General features: G+C 39.5%; 3 protein-coding genes and 1 long non-coding RNA gene across 7 annotated transcripts in view; 3 read left to right on the forward strand and 1 right to left on the reverse strand.

Moving 5' to 3' along the window:
- The window catches only part of dot1l (DOT1-like histone H3K79 methyltransferase), a 28363-nt gene extending 23002 nt beyond the window's left edge, over window positions 1–5361 (forward strand). The window contains exons 28-29 of one of the 3 annotated variants that reach the window (XR_009667806.1): window positions 162–990; window positions 1126–5361. Coding sequence is in view for 2 of the 3 variants with exons in the window: in XM_061033312.1 (XP_060889295.1) it covers window positions 162–820 (659 nt within the window). In the remaining variant the exon portion in view is untranslated. Of the gene's footprint in view, window positions 1–161 lie in introns of all 3 variants that reach the window. The other 2 variants (XM_061033313.1, XM_061033312.1) reach the window with 2 other exon arrangements.
- A 1760-nt stretch (window positions 5362–7121) lies between these two features.
- On the forward strand, window positions 7122–11383 carry amh (anti-Mullerian hormone). Its single transcript, XM_061033314.1, has 7 exons — window positions 7122–7852; window positions 8071–8379; window positions 8465–8634; window positions 8736–8847; window positions 8925–9024; window positions 9117–9547; window positions 10563–11383. Exons 1-7 carry the CDS (start codon window positions 7756–7758, stop codon window positions 10967–10969), a joined length of 1626 nt encoding a protein of 541 aa, XP_060889297.1. The 5' UTR covers window positions 7122–7755; the 3' UTR covers window positions 10970–11383.
- On the reverse strand, window positions 11043–13924 carry LOC132961486 (uncharacterized). 2 transcript variants are annotated; one of them, XR_009667858.1, is made up of 6 exons: window positions 13779–13924; window positions 13511–13556; window positions 13288–13422; window positions 12933–13009; window positions 11385–11572; window positions 11043–11269 (listed from the first exon to the last, which is right to left on the reverse strand). It is a non-coding gene; the product is annotated as an uncharacterized LOC132961486 (long non-coding RNA). The 2 variants fall into 2 exon arrangements; XR_009667852.1 differs by lacking the exon at window positions 11043–11269 and having other exon boundaries at window positions 11273–11572.
- A 907-nt stretch (window positions 13925–14831) lies between these two features.
- oaz1a (ornithine decarboxylase antizyme 1a) lies at window positions 14832–20896 on the forward strand. Its single transcript, XM_061033315.1, is given in 6 exon segments — window positions 14832–15013; window positions 17599–17665; window positions 17667–17753; window positions 18332–18507; window positions 18813–18898; window positions 20243–20896. Coding segments are annotated over 6 exon segments (666 nt in total). The 5' UTR covers window positions 14832–14894; the 3' UTR covers window positions 20374–20896.
- The last annotated feature ends 593 nt before the right edge of the window (window positions 20897–21489 follow it).

Here is a 21489-nt window from a genome sequence, read left to right on the forward strand (position 1 = left end):
TTGGCGCTATGCACAACCTGGCTCAGTCCCTCCTTCTCTCTTTGTCCCTTCTCCTTCTTGCTCTCTTTGCCACTTTCTGTCTGCTCTGTCTGCTCTGTCTTCCCTCCGTCTCCACTCTCTCGCCCCTCCCCCTCCCTCCATCTTTGCTGTATGATTTGCAGGTATATTTCACCACGTGGTTCCCACAGTGCCCTCCCATCAGTTTGGGGCAACGCTGCCCAACTCTGGAGGCCTCAGCTCTCTGCTCAGTCTCTCCTCCTCTTCCTCCACCTCCTCCCAGCAGCACACCACACCCCAACCAGCATCCACGCGCTTGGCCCCCGTGTCCTCACCTCTTCCCCTCTCAATGTCCCAGGCCCAGCACAGCCGCATCCAGTCTGTCCTGCACAGCCCTTCTCCTCCCACGCTCTCCCTCCCCCCTCTTCCACCACTGCACAGCGCTCCCTCGTCATCAACCTCCTCCTCAACAACCACTCACTCTGATGCTGCACCATCTTCTCGATCAGACTCCCTCCACTCCTCACGTCTGTCCCACTCCTCCCTCCACCACCAGAGAGCCCAGTCATCCCTCTCTCTCTCCATCTCCTCCTCCACCTCTGCCTCCTCTGCCTCTGTTTCTGCTGCTGCAGCTACCGCTTCCCACTCCTCCTCTTCCTCTCTGTCCACCTCCTCGTCTCGTCCATTCGCAGTGCACTACTCCCCTCGACTGCCCCCTCCACCAACAGCCAGCAGCTCAGGTGGTGGCGGGAGCATGTGGAGGACTCAGAGCATGCATGGTACCCACATCGCCTCCCAGCTCCCCGGCTCCAGACCTAGATAAGGTTTGGGAGTGAGCGGAAGGGGGGAGGACGGAGAGGGGGATGGGCGAAGGGCAATCAGAGGGTGGAAAAGAGGGAGAGAATGAGAAAAAGAGACTGGTAGGGAGTGAAAGACACAGGATATGTTTTATTTTTCCTGTGCTCCCACTCGCTGTTGTTCTGATTGAACAAGGTAAGTCACCTCTCGAGCTGTAGTTTCAAAGTATAAAAACTGTACTGGGTGATAATCACTGTCAAGATTAGTTACTGTTTTTGTTTAGTAAAAGATGAACTCATGAGTCTTTTTCTCATTTCTTTGACCTTTCAGGTAATTGATGAAAACTACCTCAACATGAAATAAACTATGCAAATGTCCAGGTGTGGACCAGGGCACTCTCCTCACTCACCGGTGCTTCAAAACATCTCTGCTACCCAACTGCCTCCAAGACTGGCTTCTGTACCGGGAACTCTGTCACACAGATACACACACATAGTGTCACACACACACACTTACAACCACCACTATGGTCACCTTGAGCAGAATTCACTTAGTACTGGTCATTTCTGTGTGATGTGTTAAATGAATGAAAGTCACTGCTGGCTGCTCCAGAACTGAATCAACTTGTGTCTTACCTTAAGGTGCTCAATGCTGTGGTAGTTGATTTTTGTTTTAACATAATCTCTATCATAGCAGCTTATGTTCAGCCAGCAAAATCATCTGTTTTCAATCATTAATGTTACATCCAACAACAGATTGAAGCACAAAAGTTTCAACTTTTGAGCTTAATCTTAACATGTCACAGAACCCTCCAAAGCTTCATGGTTCACACACACAGACCAGTTCACTGGACTCTGCTCAGATGTCATGCAGTTTGATGTCTCTGCATGGACTCTCTCTCTCTCTCCCTCTCTCGCTCTGTTATCTTCAATTCTCGCTGCAACATTTAAATAGGAATCAAGATGAGGAACGTTTGGTCTATCGTCACACTGGATAGTAAGACACAGTAACACATGGAGCAGAAGATGTACAAGTCCTGGCTGGTTCATAGACACCCTTTACAAGTTATGCTAATGATTTTCAATATATAAAAGAAAAAAACGTTTAATTCACTTCACTTAAAACAAAAACATCACACATTGAAAAATTCTGTCCTGGCTGCTGTGTTTGCCAAAAAACTGATTTATTTTTCGACAAACTGGTGTAAAACCAGTTGCACTTACTTTCTGAGTGGTGAAAATAACTTTCCCCGTGCTCTAGTGTTTTCATTCTAATATCACATTTTAAAAAAGTTTCCAGGTCTGCTTCAATAAGAGCAATCAGTCATATTTAACCGTCTCTGAATGGATGAACTGTAGATTGAAGAATGTGGAAACATACATTTGAACAATGTATCTCAGCCTAACTTTGAATATTTGGTGACAAAGTGACATCCAACGGCTTATGAAACTGAGCGAAGACGAGTGCATCTTCATGTGTAAAAACAAACAAAACCTGAAACTCATTTACTGAGACGGTGCTCTGTGTTGACATGGTCAACCTCTCTGTGGTAGAGACGTAGTGTTATCAAACAGTTTAGGCTACACTGTTTTGTGCTTTATTGAACTGAACCCAGGTAAAAAAACAATTTCAGTAAATTCAAAGTCATTCAACTCTTTCTATTTATTAATGCTTTCTTCAATTTGGTAAATTACACTACCATGTGGGAAACTCTTACTGCAGGAATTTTTAACTCTTAAGCTAATCTTGTTTGTATTTATCTCTGCTGTCGGGAAATCCAGTTTTAAGTAAATACTTGGGACTCGAGTGTTGACCCACGTTTGTGGACTAATACTGTGTTAAAGTTCAAACAAACGCACACACTCATGCATGCAACTCCTCACACACTGAGAAACAATGAACCATAACCACATTGAACTACTGGACCCTTCACACCTTTTTTTTTTGCTTTTTGTAATGTGTTGTTTGTTTTTTGTAAACAATGTTTGTACTGTGAATGTGATACATTCTCTGTATAGATGTGTATAATTTAGATGATTATATTTATGCTGTCAGTCTTTTAATTTGCCTTGTTTTTGTTTTTTTTCTCTCTTTTGTTTTGTTTTTAAATCCAGAAATGTGTTGACATAGTAGAATGCAATAGTGTGTGTACTTGACTCACAGTCTGAAAAACAATGGTGCTACATTTGGACTGTTCCTGATCTTATTTATTCTGCAGTGAAAACATCAAAATCAAATGGAATACTTGGTGCTGTACACAGGGACATTTTTAAAGCTGTTTTTTTTTTGTTTTAGGGTTGGGTGTGGGCATTTCTATTCTCATATTTAAAAATGCTATTGTCTGAGTCTTTGAATGCCTACTGTACACCTGTAGACACCACCTTTAAGATAAAAACTACTCTGTGACAGCCGGCTCAGAGTGCGAGGAGACGTGTCGTTCATGTTTCTCACACAGCAGGTGTAAAACTTAAGTCAGCTGCTCATCTGTTCGAGAACAAGACACACTGTTTTTGTACATAACTCTTTGTTTTCCCTTTTATGTCTCTCCATCATAAACAGAAAGGTATATAAATGTATCTATATACAGTCTATATATACGAGTATATCTATAAGTGAATAGAAATGTTTGGTGCTGGCGTCGTGACCTTAAACTCAACCTGTTAAACAGGAGGCTCCAAGCCAAGGAGTGTGAAGCTTTGATGCCACAGGCTCTTAACAGATGGTGCCTGCAACAACACGGTGACACAACAGCATCTGAATCCTTGTGACGCACACAACAGAACTAGAAACACACACACACACACACACACACACACACACACACACACACAGGAGGCTTGACAAGAGTCGTTATCACTCTTCTCCAATGTTTTTACATCAGTTTCCATTTATTTTATACCAACCCAGACTCTTTAGGAAAAATGGTGCTTCTGTTTCCAAACAATTGCAATTCCAATTTTACAAACTCGAATGGTGCACACAAAACTACATGTGATCCTCTTACACATACTGTCTTTAGATGTCTTACTGGCAAGGCTCTACTACCTTGCAATGTGAGCATTTGTGTATTTGCAAAGATGTAAAAACACTTGTGTTAGGGTGTATGTGAGCAGCCAAGCTTCCTTTTTCTCTGAGAGTGGGAATACACTTAGTCTGTGTGTGCGCTTTGTTTCCCACTAGCTGGTGCATATCTAAGGGAAGATTAGACTAATAATGAAAGCTTTATTGTCCTGTCCTGTGCACTCTGCAGACGTGTGTTTCACCTGCAAGTGTTTAGGTGAAAAGCAGAACTTCATATTAGAACATACTTAGAGTCTATTTGTTACCAGCACTGAGAGCTCTTTTGTAATTATTTAATTATTGTTAATGCTGTTTTGATTTTCTTACTCTTGGTGTTTGATACGATCGCAGTTACATGTTGAGCTTTGAATTGTGTCTTCAGATTTCTGTCAGTTTATAATACTACTAGTCAGAGAAACAGCACGGTGCTCTCCTTCACTTAAAACAAGGAAATTGCAGCTATTGATCAATACTACTCTTCTCCTGGTTTGCTGCAGGGTTTTATGGGTAAATAATCCTCAACACAAGCTTGCCTGATGGCTTTCTTACGGACCAGTCAAACCTACGGAAGTTTCTCTAATCTCGATTGGCGGTGCTGTGTGTATGTGCATGTGAGAATAGTTTTTGGAAATGGTTGAGATTGCAAATAATTACAGACTTCAACCAGTTTTAGAGCTTCTTGTACAATCAGTCAAAGGGGTGAGGTGCTGTTATTAAAGTCCTTTGGTGAATATGAGCATGATTTGAGTTAAAGCTTCTATGCAGATCTCCAGCGTGCTCCATTCTGGTACATTATTGTTAATCTGTGAGCACTTTGCACTCGAGGCTGTTTACCCTTAATCCTGCCAAAGGTCTTAACTCAGGAACTCCCCTTGAAATGATGTAAAGAACTTTATTTAAACTACTGCATGTCACAAATGTTTTCCCCATCTTGTGGCATTATGAAGTCCCTTTTTTTTTTAACCCAACTCAGGACCAGTAAATCCCCGCAGTAAGTGAATTTCAAGGCAAAAACTACTTGGTGGTCTTGTCAGATTTCCTCAAATCAATTCTCACTGTCACATACATGCAGCCTGTCCGGTGAGATCCAGCTCTATAAAATCTTTATGAGTTGGTTTAAATTGTGAGAAGCTTTAAAAACGGCTACGACTTTCAGCATCTTCCTCATCTCATGAATGCCTCTCGTCTTTTTCTGTGTTTCTAAGAGGGAGGCTCACTGTCCTTTGTTAGGATTGCTCCTGTAATTGTCAGAGTAAACTAGCACTGGACACACGTGACCTACAGTTTGTGTATAGTGATCTCTGATCGATGAAGCCAGGGCAGGTTTGAGGTGCAATAACGGCAGACCTACTTTCCGAAAGGCCCGGGGTATTCATGACAAAATTGTAACTGTTTGGTGTTGGTGCTTTTATCCTAAGATGTTATAATGAAACAAATGGAGTTAATGTTTTTTTTTCCTGCATTTTATGATTAATAATAAAATGTTTCTTATAATATTTGAACTGAGCTTGTTGTGTGTGGTGGCATATTTATGTCTGGTATAAAAAAAAAAAGTTTACATTTTTTTTTTTTTATCACAATTGGTGTTTCTTCTTAAAATGTAATCGTCAATATCTGAAGCTGAACAAACAAAAAACCAAACACATTAAGACATACAATGTCCTTTTATAATGAGCTTAAAATTTTCCAAAGTAGGAAATGAGCAAAGTAGGAAAATACGTCAACCATGTTGATTAGTTTGAACAATCAAAATCAATATGATTTCTTTGTTGTTCAGATTCCTGAAGCTTTCACCTGCAGCCACATATTGAAATGTTAATGATTACTTTAATACTTAGAAAAGTCCAAGGATGAAATGTTAATAAATACTTTAATACTTACAAGGATGATGTCCAAACATGGCCCAGCGTTTTCTTTGACATTAATGGATAGTGATTGACTCTTCCAAAATGCTTCTTTTTTTTTCACTAGAGTTAGTGAGGCTGTTTCTAAATTTCTTTTTAATCCAAGACTTGATTCCCACAGTATACACAGATATATAACACCAGGTTGTTGTCTGCGAGGAATGGGACGATGTGTTACCTGCCAAGAAATGTCCTTGAAAACACTTTGTTGATAACATGTAGCAGAGGTTGGACAAAAATGAGCAGTACTCGTCATTCTTGGCTTTATCTCTTGGGACTCTCGGCTACTTGGCAGCCCGGAGACCTTGACTGTCTGAAAAACAAGAAGGCAGCTGTGAGAGTTGTGATGGGAGAGGGAGTTAGATCTTGTGTCTATATTTTTCCTCTCACTATTTTCACTTTTTTTTTGCATGAATGAGAACAGATACATTTTACACATTCATTAGGATAACCACTCTGATATTTTATTCAGCACTGTGCAATCGCATTTTCATTAAAAAAAAAAAAGTGTCTATTGTTTGTGTCTGGTCTAAGTGTCACAATGAATGAAGACTCAGTTTGACAATGAAAGTTAACAGTGAACTGCCACAAATAAACACATGATGGCATAAATGAGAGGCATAAGACTAGAAAACTGAATGCACAACATGACTGTAAAAGTCACTTTAAAAGCTTTCTGTTAAAATAATGTTTAACACTTCTGAAAATATATATATTCACTGTTTTGTCAAGGACTAAGGTGAGAAATGTGCAGTAGGCTACCACTGTTATAGCTGCCCATTAGACATAAAGCTAGTTAGCAGCCTGTTAGCTTAGCGTAGCACAAAGCACAAAACTTAGTTAAAAGGCTAAAAACAGGGAAACTGTTAACCTAGTGCAGAGCAACAAAGACAGCAGAAACAGTCTTCTAAAACATGTGAATCTTACTTTTTAACACGTTACATTTGCTACAAAACACTGATACCTATAGCCTGGATGTTGTGGAAAATAGTCAGACTATTTGTTGGGTGGGAACAGGAACTTCCTGAAGTCTGTACTAGATGTCTGGCATCCTCAGTGATAATTTGAAAGTAACTGTATCCAGCAAAGAAATTATTTGTCCCTTAACCCGAAGAGCAACCTTAAACGTGTAGTAAAAGCTTTGGATGCAGCCTTGGATTTTTATGTGGATTATTATATAAATAAGAACTATCAGTAAGCTAATTATGTTGAGAGGTGCTGATCATTTTGTTGTGTGTTTATTTGGCTGGAAATGCCAGGCTAGCTGTCTTTTTATGCTAAGCTAAGCTAACCATCACAACATTATGTTGAACTTTTCTATAAAAGCTACTTTGGAAATAAAGTTTTAGTGTCCTGACGTCGAGCATCATTCTCTCACTGCAATGTTCTTTTATGAATACAGATTTCTAGCTGCTGTTAAACTGGGTAGCCTCCTGTATATAATCCACAAAGTTTGATGTTTAGCCAGCACTTTTTCTTTTTTTTTAAAGCTGCATAAAATAGTGTTTTTACTTCAAGTATTTTAGCTTGGGATCCCTTCACTGCTCTCTTGTTTTTTTTTTTTTTTTAAATGACAGCACTTTAACTCATCCGTGTCTTTGATATATTACCGAAAAGGATTACAACAACACCGCTCACTTTACAGCCTGGCGCATAGTTTGTTTTTGACAGTGAAAGGTTCATGAGAAAGTTATAAGGAGTCACTCTGTAATTCTAAAACCTCCAATACCTCGCTGCCATAACATACATATACACAGGGCTGTTTAATGTGTGTCTGCACAAACACAACCAACTTTCGCCTATCATCTCTTGTTATTTGTCCTAAGAATGCATCTTTCTGTACAGGAAACACTTCAAATAGAGTCCACTGGCTAAATCATCAAGGACACATGATATTCCTTTTTTGGCAGCGTGATCCCAGAGAAAGGAAGGCAGGAAGATAAAACTCTCATCCTCATGCGTTTGACCACACAGTAACACAAACCGACCGAGAAATATGTTGGTTGTGGATTTGTTCTACTGTGGAGCGTTGATGCTTTGCTGGACCAGGCTCTACATGGCTTTGATCCTGCCAAACAACCCCACAATGACAGGTCAGACTGCACAATTAAAACAAACTCGACCCCTGAAAATTTGTGCATCATTATTTGGGCAGTTTTGTTGATATTTTATGTTGCAGTACTGTTTTCATAGCTTTCCAAAAAGCATATTTTGAACACAAGTTGTATTGGTTGCATGCTCTTCCAGCTCTTTAGCCTAATACCTTTCTCTCTTGGGAATGTAATTTATTAATTTTCTGATTCAATGAAAGGAAATCATCCCAAATCAAGCAGCACAGAGACAGGAGATGGTTTGCAAATAACAAATGCATCAATAAGGACCTCATCAGCCTCCACAGTTTCCAGAGATGCCCCTCAACTCCCACCGTGCTTTGTGGACAATATATTCGCAGCACTGAGTGAAGGTGTGGGTCACAATGGGGAACTCCCAAATCACACCTTAACTATGTTTGGAATCTGTACAGAATCTGACAACACATCAGGCTCTGTGTTGTTAGATCTTGTTAAGGAAGTCAGCAGAAACCAGAGAAATGGATTGAAGGTTTTGGATCTATCTGGAGGTAAAATTGTCCTCTAATTGCCATCATTTCTGTTTTATTGTATGTTTAAATGTTATGTTACGGCATGTTTTGTTTTCTCCATCAGGGCTGTTGTTAGAAGGAGAAGAGAGTGGATCACTCAAGTTGGCCTTCCAGCTCCCACATTCTCATTTGCTCAAGCCAAGCCCTGTGTTGCTCTTAGCTTTTGAAAGTCCCCTCGCAGGAGAAAAACTGGATACTACTTTCACGAGTGAGTCACTGCATCCTAACACACAGGTAAGGAAAGGCTTAGTGTGATGCATGATTAAAAGCCGCCCTGATGTTCCTAAATGATTTGATCATGTATATTTGTGTTGCTTTCCTGTTGTCTTGTGTAGACCGTGTGCCTTTCAGCAGAAACACAATACATAATGCTGGCAGGAAAAGAATCAAAGGGCAAAGTCCACAACACATGGAGGATTAACGCTGAGACCTGTTCCCCTGTTATGAGTAAGAATTATTATGAGTAAGATACAGAAAAATGTCTTATTTCTCAAGCACACTCCTCACATTTCCTCTATTTGCAGAGCAAAGGCTGAAAGACATCCTCATTGGTGGACAATCAGGAAGTAACAATTGCATGATTCCACTTCTGCTTTTCTCCGGGGAAAGAGGAACTGATACAAGGTTTACTAGGTTTCAGTCCCCTTTTGTTGATATTTTCCCACACTACTGTCAGAGTAGTAATTTGGAGTATTTTTTTTTACTCTCTGTGTCAGAAATGCACACATTTCAGGTTCCTCCATGACCCCCTCACATACCTCCTCCTTCCTCTGCGAGCTGAAGCGGTTTCTGGATGATGTCCTGCCTCTGGTCCATCCTGGTTCCCCTCAGCTCCAGCTTGGCTCCCTACAGTCTCTACCTCCTCTGACACTAGGACTTTCCTCCAGTGAGACCCTGCTGGCAGGACTGATCAACTCCTCTGCCCTTACCATCTTCTCTTTCTCAAGCTGGAGCTCCAGGTTTCCGATGCATCACGGAGAGTTGTCTCTGTCTCCTGCACTGCTTGAGGAGCTCAGGCAGAGGTTGGAGCAAACTGTGGAGAAGATAATGGCGGTAATAAGGGAGGAAGATGTGGGTCACAAAGCCACAGAGAGGCTTGGGAGGCTCAAAAAACACAGTGTACTTCTGAAGAAGGAGCCAGAAGCAGGTGATGTGTGGCCAGAAAGAAAATAGTCTCATAAAGCAAATTTTCCTGAACTGTTTTTTTTATCAGGTTCTTCCCCACAATCCCTTAAATGACACCCATGTAATGTTTCAAAAAGTGATCTTGTTCAAGCATTTATACTTTAAAACATAGATGTTACAACTTTATATCACACAATTGGTCTGTCACTCTTCAGGTCTGTTAAGACCTACACACCACGACCAATTTGAGTGGATTTAGATGTCCCAATACTTAGTTAACTTATCTGTGAATTTGTGGTAATGTATTCAAACCCCATCAAATATTTATTTAATATTATCTATTACATTTAACTATTTTTGTATGAATTTATTTTTGTTCACAGTAAGTTGAGTAAATTGTTGTTGTTACAGTTATAGATGACCAAAAATGAGATAGTCCTACCTACAGCATTCTTAAAACAGGATTAAAGTCTCTGCCTTATATCTGTTGACATTGGCTCTATAGACTTTTTTTCTGATTATGATGATGACCTGAACATGTCCGACCTTAAACTTAAAGAGACTTTTTCCATCTTGTAAATCTCCAAAGTCACATCTTTCCAGTTATTACCGGTAATTGTGTAAACTTCTAACTATTTTAACAGTTTAAACATTACTCCAAGCTATTTTAACTCTTTGTCCATACATGAGTCTAACTATTAGATTCATATAAGGTAACTATTTTCACTATTTTTGGAGAGAATTAACGTCATGGATGGTTTGTGGGAGAGAGTTCCAGAGACGGTGCGCTATGCTGACTAAGTAATATTATCAATGTGAGCTTCAAAAGATAGACTGCTTTCGGGGATGACACCAACGCTCTTTACTTAGGGGGAGGGAGGGACTGTGGAGTCGTCAGACAGAAAAAATGTCAGACTTGGCCAGAGTGGATTTGGAGCCAACAAGGAGAACTTCGGTTTTGTTGCAATTGAGTTTGAGAAAGTTAGTCCCACTTCTTTCTTTTACTGAAGCATCTGTTTCCCCTTCTGCTTATACAGGAGAGAGCCAGTACTGTGCATTCCTTTTGCTGAAGGCCCTGCAGACGGTGGCCCGAGCATACGAGGTGGAGAAAAAACTGCGCTCCACCAGGGCTGGCCACAACAACTCAATGGGTGGCAACGTATGTGGGCTGAGGAGCCTCACTGTGTCCCTTGAAAGGACACTTGTTGGTCCTAACACCGCTAACATAAACAACTGCCATGGCTCGTGTGCTTTCCCCCTGGTCAACGGCAACAACCACGCCATCCTTCTCAACATCCACATTGAGAGTGAGAATGTGGACGAGAGGGCGCCCTGCTGTGTGCCTCTGGCCTACGAACACCTAGAGGTGGTGGACCTGAACCAACATGGGACTTACCTCTCCATTAAACCAGATGTGGTGGCAAAGGAGTGTGGGTGTCGCTGAAGCAGTTTTTATTGACATCTTGTAAAATTCCTGATCAATGCATGTTTGGAGGAGGAAAAACACTTTCATTGAATTATTGCTCAGATGTAATTTATTTAGTCACAGGGTTTGCTTTGTAGTCAGTGCACACATTTATTCACAGAGGTTGCTTTAAGTTATGTACTTTCACACTGAAACATTGTTTTTTATTACACAGTAGACGAACAAAGCACATTGTCACGACAAGAGCTTATCATTTATTGACACAAAATTGTTCCATGAGAGGTCTTTGTCTTAGGTTGAATGTACACATTATCCTCACTGTTAAAAAAAAGTATTTATCCAAGAAGTTATTTGAAAGTAAATATATCATGGTATGAAAATTTATGTAACATTCTGTATCTTTATATTAATAAAAGTAAGGTATATTAAATACTTCTTTGTGTTCCTCACAGAAACCTGTTGCTGTTTTCCACCATCATTTTTCTTCATGCAGCTGTATACACATCAGTCTCTCATTTTGGGTTTCAGAATGACTTTGTTGCTCATGGGCTTTTTTCTTCTTCTTATCACTCCTACTTCTTCAGATCCCCACCACCACATGAAACTGTCCCAAATGGAAATCTGGAGGCAGACAGCAAGACACAGCACACACGGTCTAGTTCAACAGATATATTTCTTCAAACATGATGATACTAATACATCATTAAAGAAGCGAGAGAAAATATCATCAAATAATACATCACTTCCTTATAACACTTCAGTACACTTTTATTCAGCTAAAGATAAGACTTTACATTGTGTGCATGTTACAAGGACTTATATCGAAATGCACCCTGACATCAGGAAACAATTCTATACAATATTGTAAAGTTTCCATTTGTAAAAGCCTGACATCTGAGCAGTAGAGAGACAGACATAAGTGATAATGTCTCCTAAGGTCTAATCCTTTGTCAGCTCCATTTACGGCTTTAAGATCTTTGAAACTTCGATCAACAAATGATTGAGTGATCATGATAAATGTGACCTTCACCTTGTGAAATATGACAAACTGTTGTAGTTTGATGCTGCAAAGTGTTGTTATGTTTGAACACAACACATGACATTGTCCCTACCCTCATCTAAAATCATAAGCACTGCTTAAGGTGTTTGGCTTTGTGAAAACATCATCAACAGTTGTTATTCCTAATATCTTTCAGTGACCCTGACTTTTGTTTCAATTGACAACCGAGCTTACATTCGCTCTGTGCATGTGTTCAAGAGAAATGTAGGAACATATACTTTATCTTTTTCTGGGTGAACATTGCTTAGTCATTGATCTAATATGCCTAATAGTCTGATAAACAAATCTAGATTGCAATAAGTTCATAGAGGTAGGAGGACAATTTGAAGCCAAAAAGGAAAAGAGTAAACTGATAAAAATAACTAAGAAACAAACAGAAAAAGGAGGAAAGTGTCGGTGATCTTTCAGTAATAAGTTAGCTTAATAAAAAATAAAAATTTGTCCATTCAAATTTTGATTCATCTAGAGTATTCTTAAATCTTTTTTTTTTCAGGTTAATATATTTGTATGGGAGGGGGGCGTCGGTTTTGTGGTTAATTTGTAACAAATGTTTCATGTCATGTACGTCTTTGTAACCTGCTACTGGATGCTTTGAATTTCCCTCGGGATCCATATCTATCTATCTATCTATCTATCTATCTATCTATCTATCTATCTATCTATCTATCTGTCTATCTATCTATCTATCTAAAGTAATTAGAAGATTCTCAGCCAAATAAATGAAACTTCAGGGTCTCTACATTTCAACATTTTATCAAGACTTCAAGATCAAGATGAGGAAAAGTTTTGGCATCATGATATGCTGACACAAACTAAAGCACTACTTTTTTTGTATCAGTTAATAAGTTTGAAAAACAGTATGACTTAACATAAAAGCGAATGGGTCGGGTTCTTATGCTCATTATAATAGACAGATAATACCTGAGTTATTGATCCATCCTGCAGACTTCCAATGAAAGACCTTATACCTGTCTCCTCAACAAAAGAATCCATAGCATCTAGAAAACAGACAAAATACTATAACAGTGAACACCTGTTGACTTAAACTCAGAAATGGTTTACTAAAAAAAGCTTTTTATTGTGTGTGGCTTTGAAAATATTTCACACTAAAGTACTGTTATAAGAAGAAGTATCTATGCACTAGACATACTTTGTATTAGCTCAACAATTCTGGAACAGAACTAATAATACTTTTTGTCGATATAACGTAAACAGCCTAATTGTCATTTTCACTAAAATAATTCATCCCTGGTGTAAGTAAGACGATAGTACTCACCATGCAGCTCACTGACCCCTGAGCTCACAAGCAGCACCACCAGTGCCAGCACTATACAGCGGTTCATAGTGAATCCCTTCCATGGATTTGGGACGTCACTCAGATTCTCGATAGAGAGAATCCGTTCATAAGACACTGCAGATGAACAAATATGAGTCACATGCATGGACAAGTCACCTTTGAACTCACTAACTTGATTGTTTAGCAATGACATATTTCTTACTTTTTAGCCCCTGTAGGTTGATGTTTTAGTCGGATCTTTGATGAAGCTGTGAATTTAAATGAATAACTTTTTTTCATGCATAAAAACAACCGAAAACCACTTTTTTAAGTCACTGCCATGTGAACAGTCTTTCACGCTACTGTAAGTCACAGACTGGAAATTGCTGCAGCTCAAAATAGGCATCTGTAGCTGGTTTAAAGAGACAAATATGGTTGAAACATTTTAGCCCAATGTTACAAGAACCAGTGCACAGAGAAAAGAGACGTACCTGATTTGACCCCTTAGCTGTTGTTTCCCGCCAATGAAGTGAAGGTTTATGTGGCTGTATGGATAATGAGTTCTGTTCTGCAGCTAGCAGAGACAGTGTTACAAACACCATGCACTCTGTATTTGATTGACAGGCACAGATGGAAGATGTTGGAGGGGGGTGGGGGGGGGGGGGGGGGGGGGGGGGGTGTAGTGCAGTGTCAGTAGTGTGTACTGACACTGTTTTCTCTAGTGTATGTATTTAGAGTTACATCATGAAACTTTGATAAGACAACCACCTTACACTGTTGAAGAGTAACACAAAAGATGATCTGTTTAACAACTACCGACAGTGTGTTTATAAAATCAGTTTAGGAAAGTTTTGTTAAGTGACATAAATAAGTTAATATAGTCATATAAGATAAGATAAAGATAAGATAAGATATACTTTATTCATCCCAGCAGGGAAATTTTGGTATTCCAGCAGCCAGCATACATACAAACACACAACACAACACATATATACATATGTATACACACATACACATATATGCTGAGACACAAATTTAAGGTATTGGCATGAGTGTTTCCAATTTTACTTTTATTCCATAACTTGTCTGAGGCCAATGCTGTGGCATACTTTTACTTAGCAGTTTAATAATTTATTTAGTTAACGTTATCAATTAAAAAAAAATACGATTTTAGAATAAAACACACATTTTTTTTTATCATGCTATGTCAGATCTTAGATTGGGGTTGTCGGCATTGAGCATTCATTCTTTACTATTCTTTCTATACTGTGCCCAGATGCAGGACTAACAGACTTAAAAACTCATTTGTCCCTGTTACCATTGTTCTCCTCAACAATATAATGTAACCCGTAATGTAATTTTTATAATGTGTCATGAGGTTGCCCAGGCACATCTTTTTTTTTAAATTGACTGATACTAACTAACTAAAGTGTGCCAAAACACTCAATTTAAAATTTACCTAAACAACTGCGTCATACTTTCCCAGTACACGTCATGAGGCATAGGCCACGCCCCTCACAAGTACTGCATCCTGCCAGCACTCAGCTCGCTCGGCATTAGGCGAAGAGGGGGGGACAGAGCGAGCAGCTGGTGTGGACGCTGGCCGGATGGTTAAATCTAACCTACAGACGATTTTGAATAGTCATTGTTTTGTTAGAGAAAAAGAGAGAAACTTAACCGAGATGCCTGTTATTGAGCAATCCAGTAATAAACCTGAAAGTGAAAGGTATGTTGTTAATAGTCTCCGTGAATTGTCCTAAGCTAACTGCATTAGCAAGCTTAGCTTACCGTGTTTTTAAAACCTGCGGCCTAGCTGAGAGAAGCAGCATATTGTGTCCCCCCACGGTTCTTGTTTACATAACAGCAGTATTTATTTCAGAGGACAACAATCTAATGTGGCTTTATATCTTGTCATTAGAGAAACACCTTTTATAAATCATCCCAAATTTTAAAAAAATGTACCGCGATTGTGTAACCTGTAACAGATAAACAAGCGCTGTTGTTGATGTCTCGGCTGTAGCTACATTGCTAAGCTAATATGTGAAACGCCATAATAATAGCTGAATGGGCCATCAATCGTTTAAAGGGTCGGCTCTGCTGTCTATAGCATTTTTTAAACATAGTTTTCCTATTTTTAATATTGTTTTGACAAGCTGTAGTCATATTATTATTTTGTAGTTAATTAATGTGCTTCAGTGTAAACGAGGGATTATAGGGATTGCAAGCTTTCCTTCTGCCGCCGATGTTATTTTTGATTGTGCAATTGCACCGTAAACCAAATTAAGAGTATTTGATTATATTCTGATTATATCAGTACGTGGGCGTCCAGAACAGTTACATAATGTTATGTAAAGTTGTATTTGCGCCAGACAACGTAAGAAAAATGATTATTTACAGCTTCTTTAACATGACATTAATTATGTAACTTAAAACTATTTAATATTCTTATTTGGTTTAAAACTGGATAGAAAGTCGATGTCATTTTAACTAGGTAATCCCTGGGCTTTAATCTAAAAATAAACACTGTAGAAGACGACTTTTTTTTTTTTTTCCTCTTTTGACTGAATGTGATGATTGTGTGTAAAATGCGAACATAAAAAGGGTTTGAATTCTTTTTATATGGGTCATATAACACATACAACACCCTGTGAGCGAAATCCGTCGTGTCCTGGCAAGAATTTCATCGAGGCTGTTTGCCACTCTGTTGTGAAGGACTCGTAGGAAATTTCCACTGCACACTGAAGGGGGGGGGGGGGGGGGGTTGCGTGAGGAGCGTGGAGTCCAAAAATGACATTTTGTACACAGGAGATGTTTACTGTTTAATAGATCCCTACTTCCCCCTGCTCTTTCTGTCCAAACTAAGGGTTTATAAATTCATGATCAAAGCAGAGATGTTTTTCATGCAACACTTAAATGATAGATTGATGGAAGACTGTGTGAACTATGTTATATGCACCTTTCAGCCTTGTTTTCGGTCGACATAAGCAGTGGTCCATTCAAACATAATAACCTGATGTTCCACGTTGAGATTAGGCTGAGATAACAGTAGGATGTCCATCTGAAATATCTTCTCTGCCCTTCTTAATATTAACAACATGGTATTTGTTTAGAGACGAGTGTTTGTTTAGAAGGTCGCTCGTACATAGCAAAGGTGCTTACGCAAGCACACGCTGAAGAACCATGTGACCAGGGTGCTCTGTGTTGCTTTCTGCTGTGGAGATGTGGATTTAAAAAAAAAATGGTGCCGGCGTTAATAAATAATGTGTTTTTTTTTTTTTGGCATGGAACACTAAATATGAAGATGTTAATCGGCTGTTTTACGTAATCAGATCATGGGATTTAGGTGAGCTGTGTTAGTTGGATATCTCCAATGCCTTGCACAACCAGGCAGATCTGTTCTGTGTTACGTATTCACTTGGTCAGCCCAGGTTATTATGGCAGTGACAATGGTTTTCACACATCTGCTCCACATATAGCACAGCAGTGACATTTGCGTAAGAGAGCATCTGCGAGTGTGTGTGTGTGCTGTGGAAGTGCTGCTGCCTCTGCTAATTGCTTGTGTTCCAGATACAAGATTTGAGAACAGGCTTACTCCCTAACACTGTAAATATATGCAGTCACACACACAGAGTTCTGCGTACGCAAGCTGGGCTAATTCTATAGAGCACATTGGCCCGGCCTCTAAATTAAAATGGCTGATCTGACTTGCTTAACCAGTGTTTGTTCCTGCCTGTTGTAAACTGGAGCAACGCAGTAGGGCTTATGTAGGCTAATGGTTAAACAAACTGAGCCTGTTCCTCTGGCAGACCCTCCTCTATGAATCATGTGACAAGTCTGGAGTTGTCTAACAGAAACCAAGGCGCACAGGTCTGTTAAAGGAAGTTAAACTTTTCTTACAACAAACAAGGAACAGTGATGAGGAACGTGGTCTGTCAGTGTCAGATATAGAGAAAAACTGGCTGAGGGGTTGTTGTCAGTATGTGATTGACAAGTGACACACTTAAGATTGGACATTTTGTATGAGTCATGTGTGATGTGTTTCCAGTGACACTTCATATCCTGCTCTCTGTCGGTACATGTTGAGTATAGATGTCAAACACACTCAGTATAAATGCAGACAGTTAATGAACTAAAGCAACGTGACCTTAAGCAACTGTTTCACTCTTTCACTAATGAATAACTCAGCTGGTTAATGTTTGTTAAGCCAGCTGTTTATATTTGCAGTTTGGTTTTTGTATTGTAGCAGAATCTCCAGTGACTTTGACCACTAATAATGCCTCCTTCCATATGTGCGTTTGTTTCACATTCCAGTATCTCCAGTCCCAGGAGGTGCTCCTGCTGTTGCAGTAACCCGTGTCCGGGGCCTCTGTGGTGCTCCTGATGCCCCTCTCCCACCCCTGAAGATCCCAGGTGGGCGAGGGAATGACCAGCGGGATCGCAATCTTTCAGCTAAGCTATTCTATTCTGTAAGTCAATACCAACAGTTGATTTTTTTTGAAGCACTTTTCCTCTTCTCTAGTTTTGTGTCTAGGATTGTGTTTGGATCAGAGGCAGGAGGTTTGCAGTTTGGACCAACCTTGGCCTTACAGCGCAGAAAGAAAAGCTTATTGACTGATTGACTGAAAGACAAACACAAAGGCAGCTGTTCTGAATAATATCACAGTTTGATCTCTTTCAAGCTTTTGTTAAGATATTTCAGTTACAGTGTTTTTTTCTTTAATTAACAGATTTTAGACTTGTAGGCACTTGATCTTAAAGCTTTTTATTTTCTACTGCATCACATTGTTCGGGCATTTGACTGAGCAGCGGGTGTTCATAGTTATGTGATCTTGATGAAATGTATTAAATTAAAAATGTAACTTTGAAAGCTCTAATTAATTTTGTCTTTTTCATCATTCTGTTCTTCTGCATTATCAGTAAATCAGAAAAGTTACAGATGGTGTGTTAAATTCTTACTAATGTCCTTTCCTGTATCCTGCATTTGTAACCTTATCAGTCTTAGTGAATTTATTGTTCTCGTCCCACTTCTCTCTCTGTCCTGTAGGATGCTCATTTGTTGGTTCTTGAGGAGCCCCCCCCTGCAAACAGCAGAGTGCGCTTCTTGCTTTTCGAGCCCCGTCGCTCTGAAGGCAAGCACTGTGTCTGGAGGGCGGCGCTGAAAGGAGGGAATCTTTATGTGGAGATCCCCCCTGGAGCTTTGCCCGAGGGCAGCAAAGACAGGTCTGTAGACATAAAAACATTTTGCAAGTCTTTTGTTCAAACATTTTACATTTAATTATTATTTCATGGACCAAATGAAACGACACCTAGTTTATTGCTTTGCTGCAAATAAAAGTAAACGTGAAAAGATGTCGTTGAATGTGGATGCAAAGACGAACCCTCAGAGTAGATGAGCTGTTATGAAATTAACTATGTGAGAGTCAAGTGATAGACCTCAAACTTTAGTGTGATCTGGGTGTTGACAACTCTTCTGTAGTTTACTAACGTCCTTCCTATCAAACATGAACACTCTTTGTTTTTCACAGTTTCGCCCTTCTGCTGGAATTTGCTGAAGAGCAGCTGCAGGTTGATCACGTGTTCATCTGTTTCCACAAGAACCGTGAAGATAGAGGTGAGAACTTTAGTCTATTAGCTTCTTAAAGGCTTTATATGTGACTTTTCACACTTAAATATAATAGAAATCAAGTATATCCTCTGAAAATAACTCTGTGAGTCATGACTGTCTACAATGTGTGTAACACCTGAGTCCCACTGTCTGTGATGTTTTCAGAGTTTTCAGAGTCATATTTTCAGTTTGTTTACATCGCCCGGACAGCCGACCGGCTCATCCCCTCGCGTATAAAAGCTGTTTAATTGAGGGACTAGAGAAAAGAAGAATAACATACTGTACTCACTGCATTTCTAGATCACGGTCATTTCGGGTAAATTTACATGCAGTGTGAAGATACGAGCATAATAAAGATCGCTAGCATTAGCATGCTAATACAACAATGCAGCGCAAGTTGTTTTGGTTTCATGCTGGTGCTCAAGGACGACATCTGCGGAATGAAAAAATCGCATATAAAGCCTTTAAACGGCTCATTCTTAAAACAAAAGTAGCTTGATTTCATTTTTATTTTTAGTTTGTTTTTTTCAATAGTTAAGCATTTGGGAAATGAGATGAGATATGTTTTGAAAGTATCACTCATGGGCATACGCGTTGTTGTAGAATTAAATAATTCATGTGGAGGTTCATGGAGAAAGTCAGAATCTAAACCTGAAATTGGAATCTTATATGGACCGGACGAAACAGGCACTCCTTTAGTTTGATCCAATGTAGCACTGTGAAGTAAAATGAGGAACTTTACACATTGAACAAAATGTCGGGTTAACTGTAGAATGTAAAAAAAGAAACAGGCTACATCAATGTCCTACTTCCTCTTCCTCCTTCAATCCCCATCTCCCTGACGGTGTCTCATACTGCTTTAAGTCTCATACTGATAAAAACAGGCAGGGGGCTGGAAGTCAGGTTATGTTTTTAGGAATGAAAATGAGAAGAAAAATAAGTAGGCAAGTAAAAGAAAGTGCAAAGAAAAGAAGATTGAGATCACATGATTGACAGTTATGAACAGAGACAAAGTGTAAACTCTTAGAGAGAGGGAGATTTTTAAAGTAGAGCTCTTAAAGTATTCTAGAAAATGTTCCCACACCTTTTTTAAAGTTGATGTTCAAACAGCACAATTGTAACTGTAAGCTACACCTGACCCACTAACAGTATAACAGACTAATGCACTGTTTCACTAGTTGTCTGTTTTCATCTAGCATGCCTAAATCCAAAGTCCAGAGTCAACCATTACAAAGCATGCCTGACCATCCTTTGACTTCTGTCATGAATTTAGTCAATCAGTACAGTTCATTGTACTTTCTGTATCGAGTCTTTGACATATAAACGTGTTGTCATCCTGTTTCTCCTCAGCTCCCCTGCTCCGTACGTTCAGTTTCCTGGGCTTTGAGATTGTGAGACCGGGTCATCCCCTCGTCCCCTCCCGCCCTGACGCTTTCTTCATGGCTTACAGCATCGAGCGAGACTCCTCTGATGATGATTAAAAGAGGCTGAGCAGTAAAACAAAATGTTGCTTCTTATTCCAATCCATACCCACACATCTTTATCATTTCTTGAAAAGGTATATATTATCCGAGTTAAGTACAGTTGAGGTTTCCTGTCAGATTTCTTTGTGTTTTACCTTTACCTATCATGTGCTGTGTTTCAGTGATAATTGCACTAGGGTTAAGATGTTAACATACCAGGAATGTAGAGCAAACGCCCTTATTATATCCGGGCACTGTGTCCTCACCACTGTATTACTCCCCATGATGTGTAGTGATGTCCTCTGATCCCTCCACCCAACACCCCCACCCCCCCACAGGTGATCATCTCCACAGTGTGATATTTATGATAAATCTAAATTCATCTTACTTATGTAAGTAGGTATGGTTTGCGTAGTAATTATCATTTGATTTTCCTGTTTTTATTAAATTTGTAATGTGTGCATGATTTTCAATTGTTGCTTTGATTGACTTGATAGAAATCTGCATGTTGTAACTGTACTAAATAAAAGAGCTCACCTTACTTTGTGGCGTCTGTGCTTATGTGAAGTCATACAAACCTGCAGCCTGTTTTAGTTAATGTATCAGGAGGCCGCAAAGGAACGTGTGAGGTTGTATTACTACGAGGAAATTAAAGTCTTCTTTTGTAAAACATTGAAGCTGAGTTTGGTAGTTACCTGTCATATAACCTCTATGGCTGCATCCCACTGGCTTCTTACTTTTTCTCTTTGAATTTAGCATGTTGCTAATTAGCAGTCTTTAAACGAGCACTGGACATTTTGAGGAAATGGTTTCTGTTTCACCTCTGCAGTCCTGTCTCTTTAGTGAGAATACATTTCATCTCAATCCAGCCGTTTTAAACAGCGGAGTATTTGTCCTTTGATTACCAATAACATTATTGGTCCATCATGGTGCTTGTATTGAATTCAGGTGGGACAAGCGAAGCAACTATATGACAACCATTTTTGAAACGGTAGGTGTCTTCAAGCCCTTGAAAACCTGGTTTTAAGGTCTTCATCTACAACCCTCAGTTCAATTGTTACACCAATTGAGAAAACAGGCAACAATATGGATCTTGTTAATTATTTGGAGTTTAATAGTCTGCTATTGACTTCA

Source organism: Labrus mixtus, chromosome 3, assembly GCF_963584025.1.
Source record: "Labrus mixtus chromosome 3, fLabMix1.1, whole genome shotgun sequence".
NCBI classification, from domain to species: Eukaryota; Metazoa; Chordata; class Actinopteri; order Labriformes; family Labridae; genus Labrus; species Labrus mixtus.

Coding starts and splice junctions, on each gene's coding strand:
- amh (XM_061033314.1), top strand. CDS start 7,756: ATGTTGGTTGTGGATTTGTTCTACTGTGGAGCGTTGATGCTTTGCTGG. Junction 7,853..8,070: donor AAACAACCCCACAATGACAG/GTCAGACTGCAC, acceptor ATTCAATGAAAG/GAAATCATCCCAAATCAAGC. Junction 9,025..9,116: donor GAAAGAGGAACTGATACAAG/GTTTACTAGGTT, acceptor TCTCTGTGTCAG/AAATGCACACATTTCAGGTT.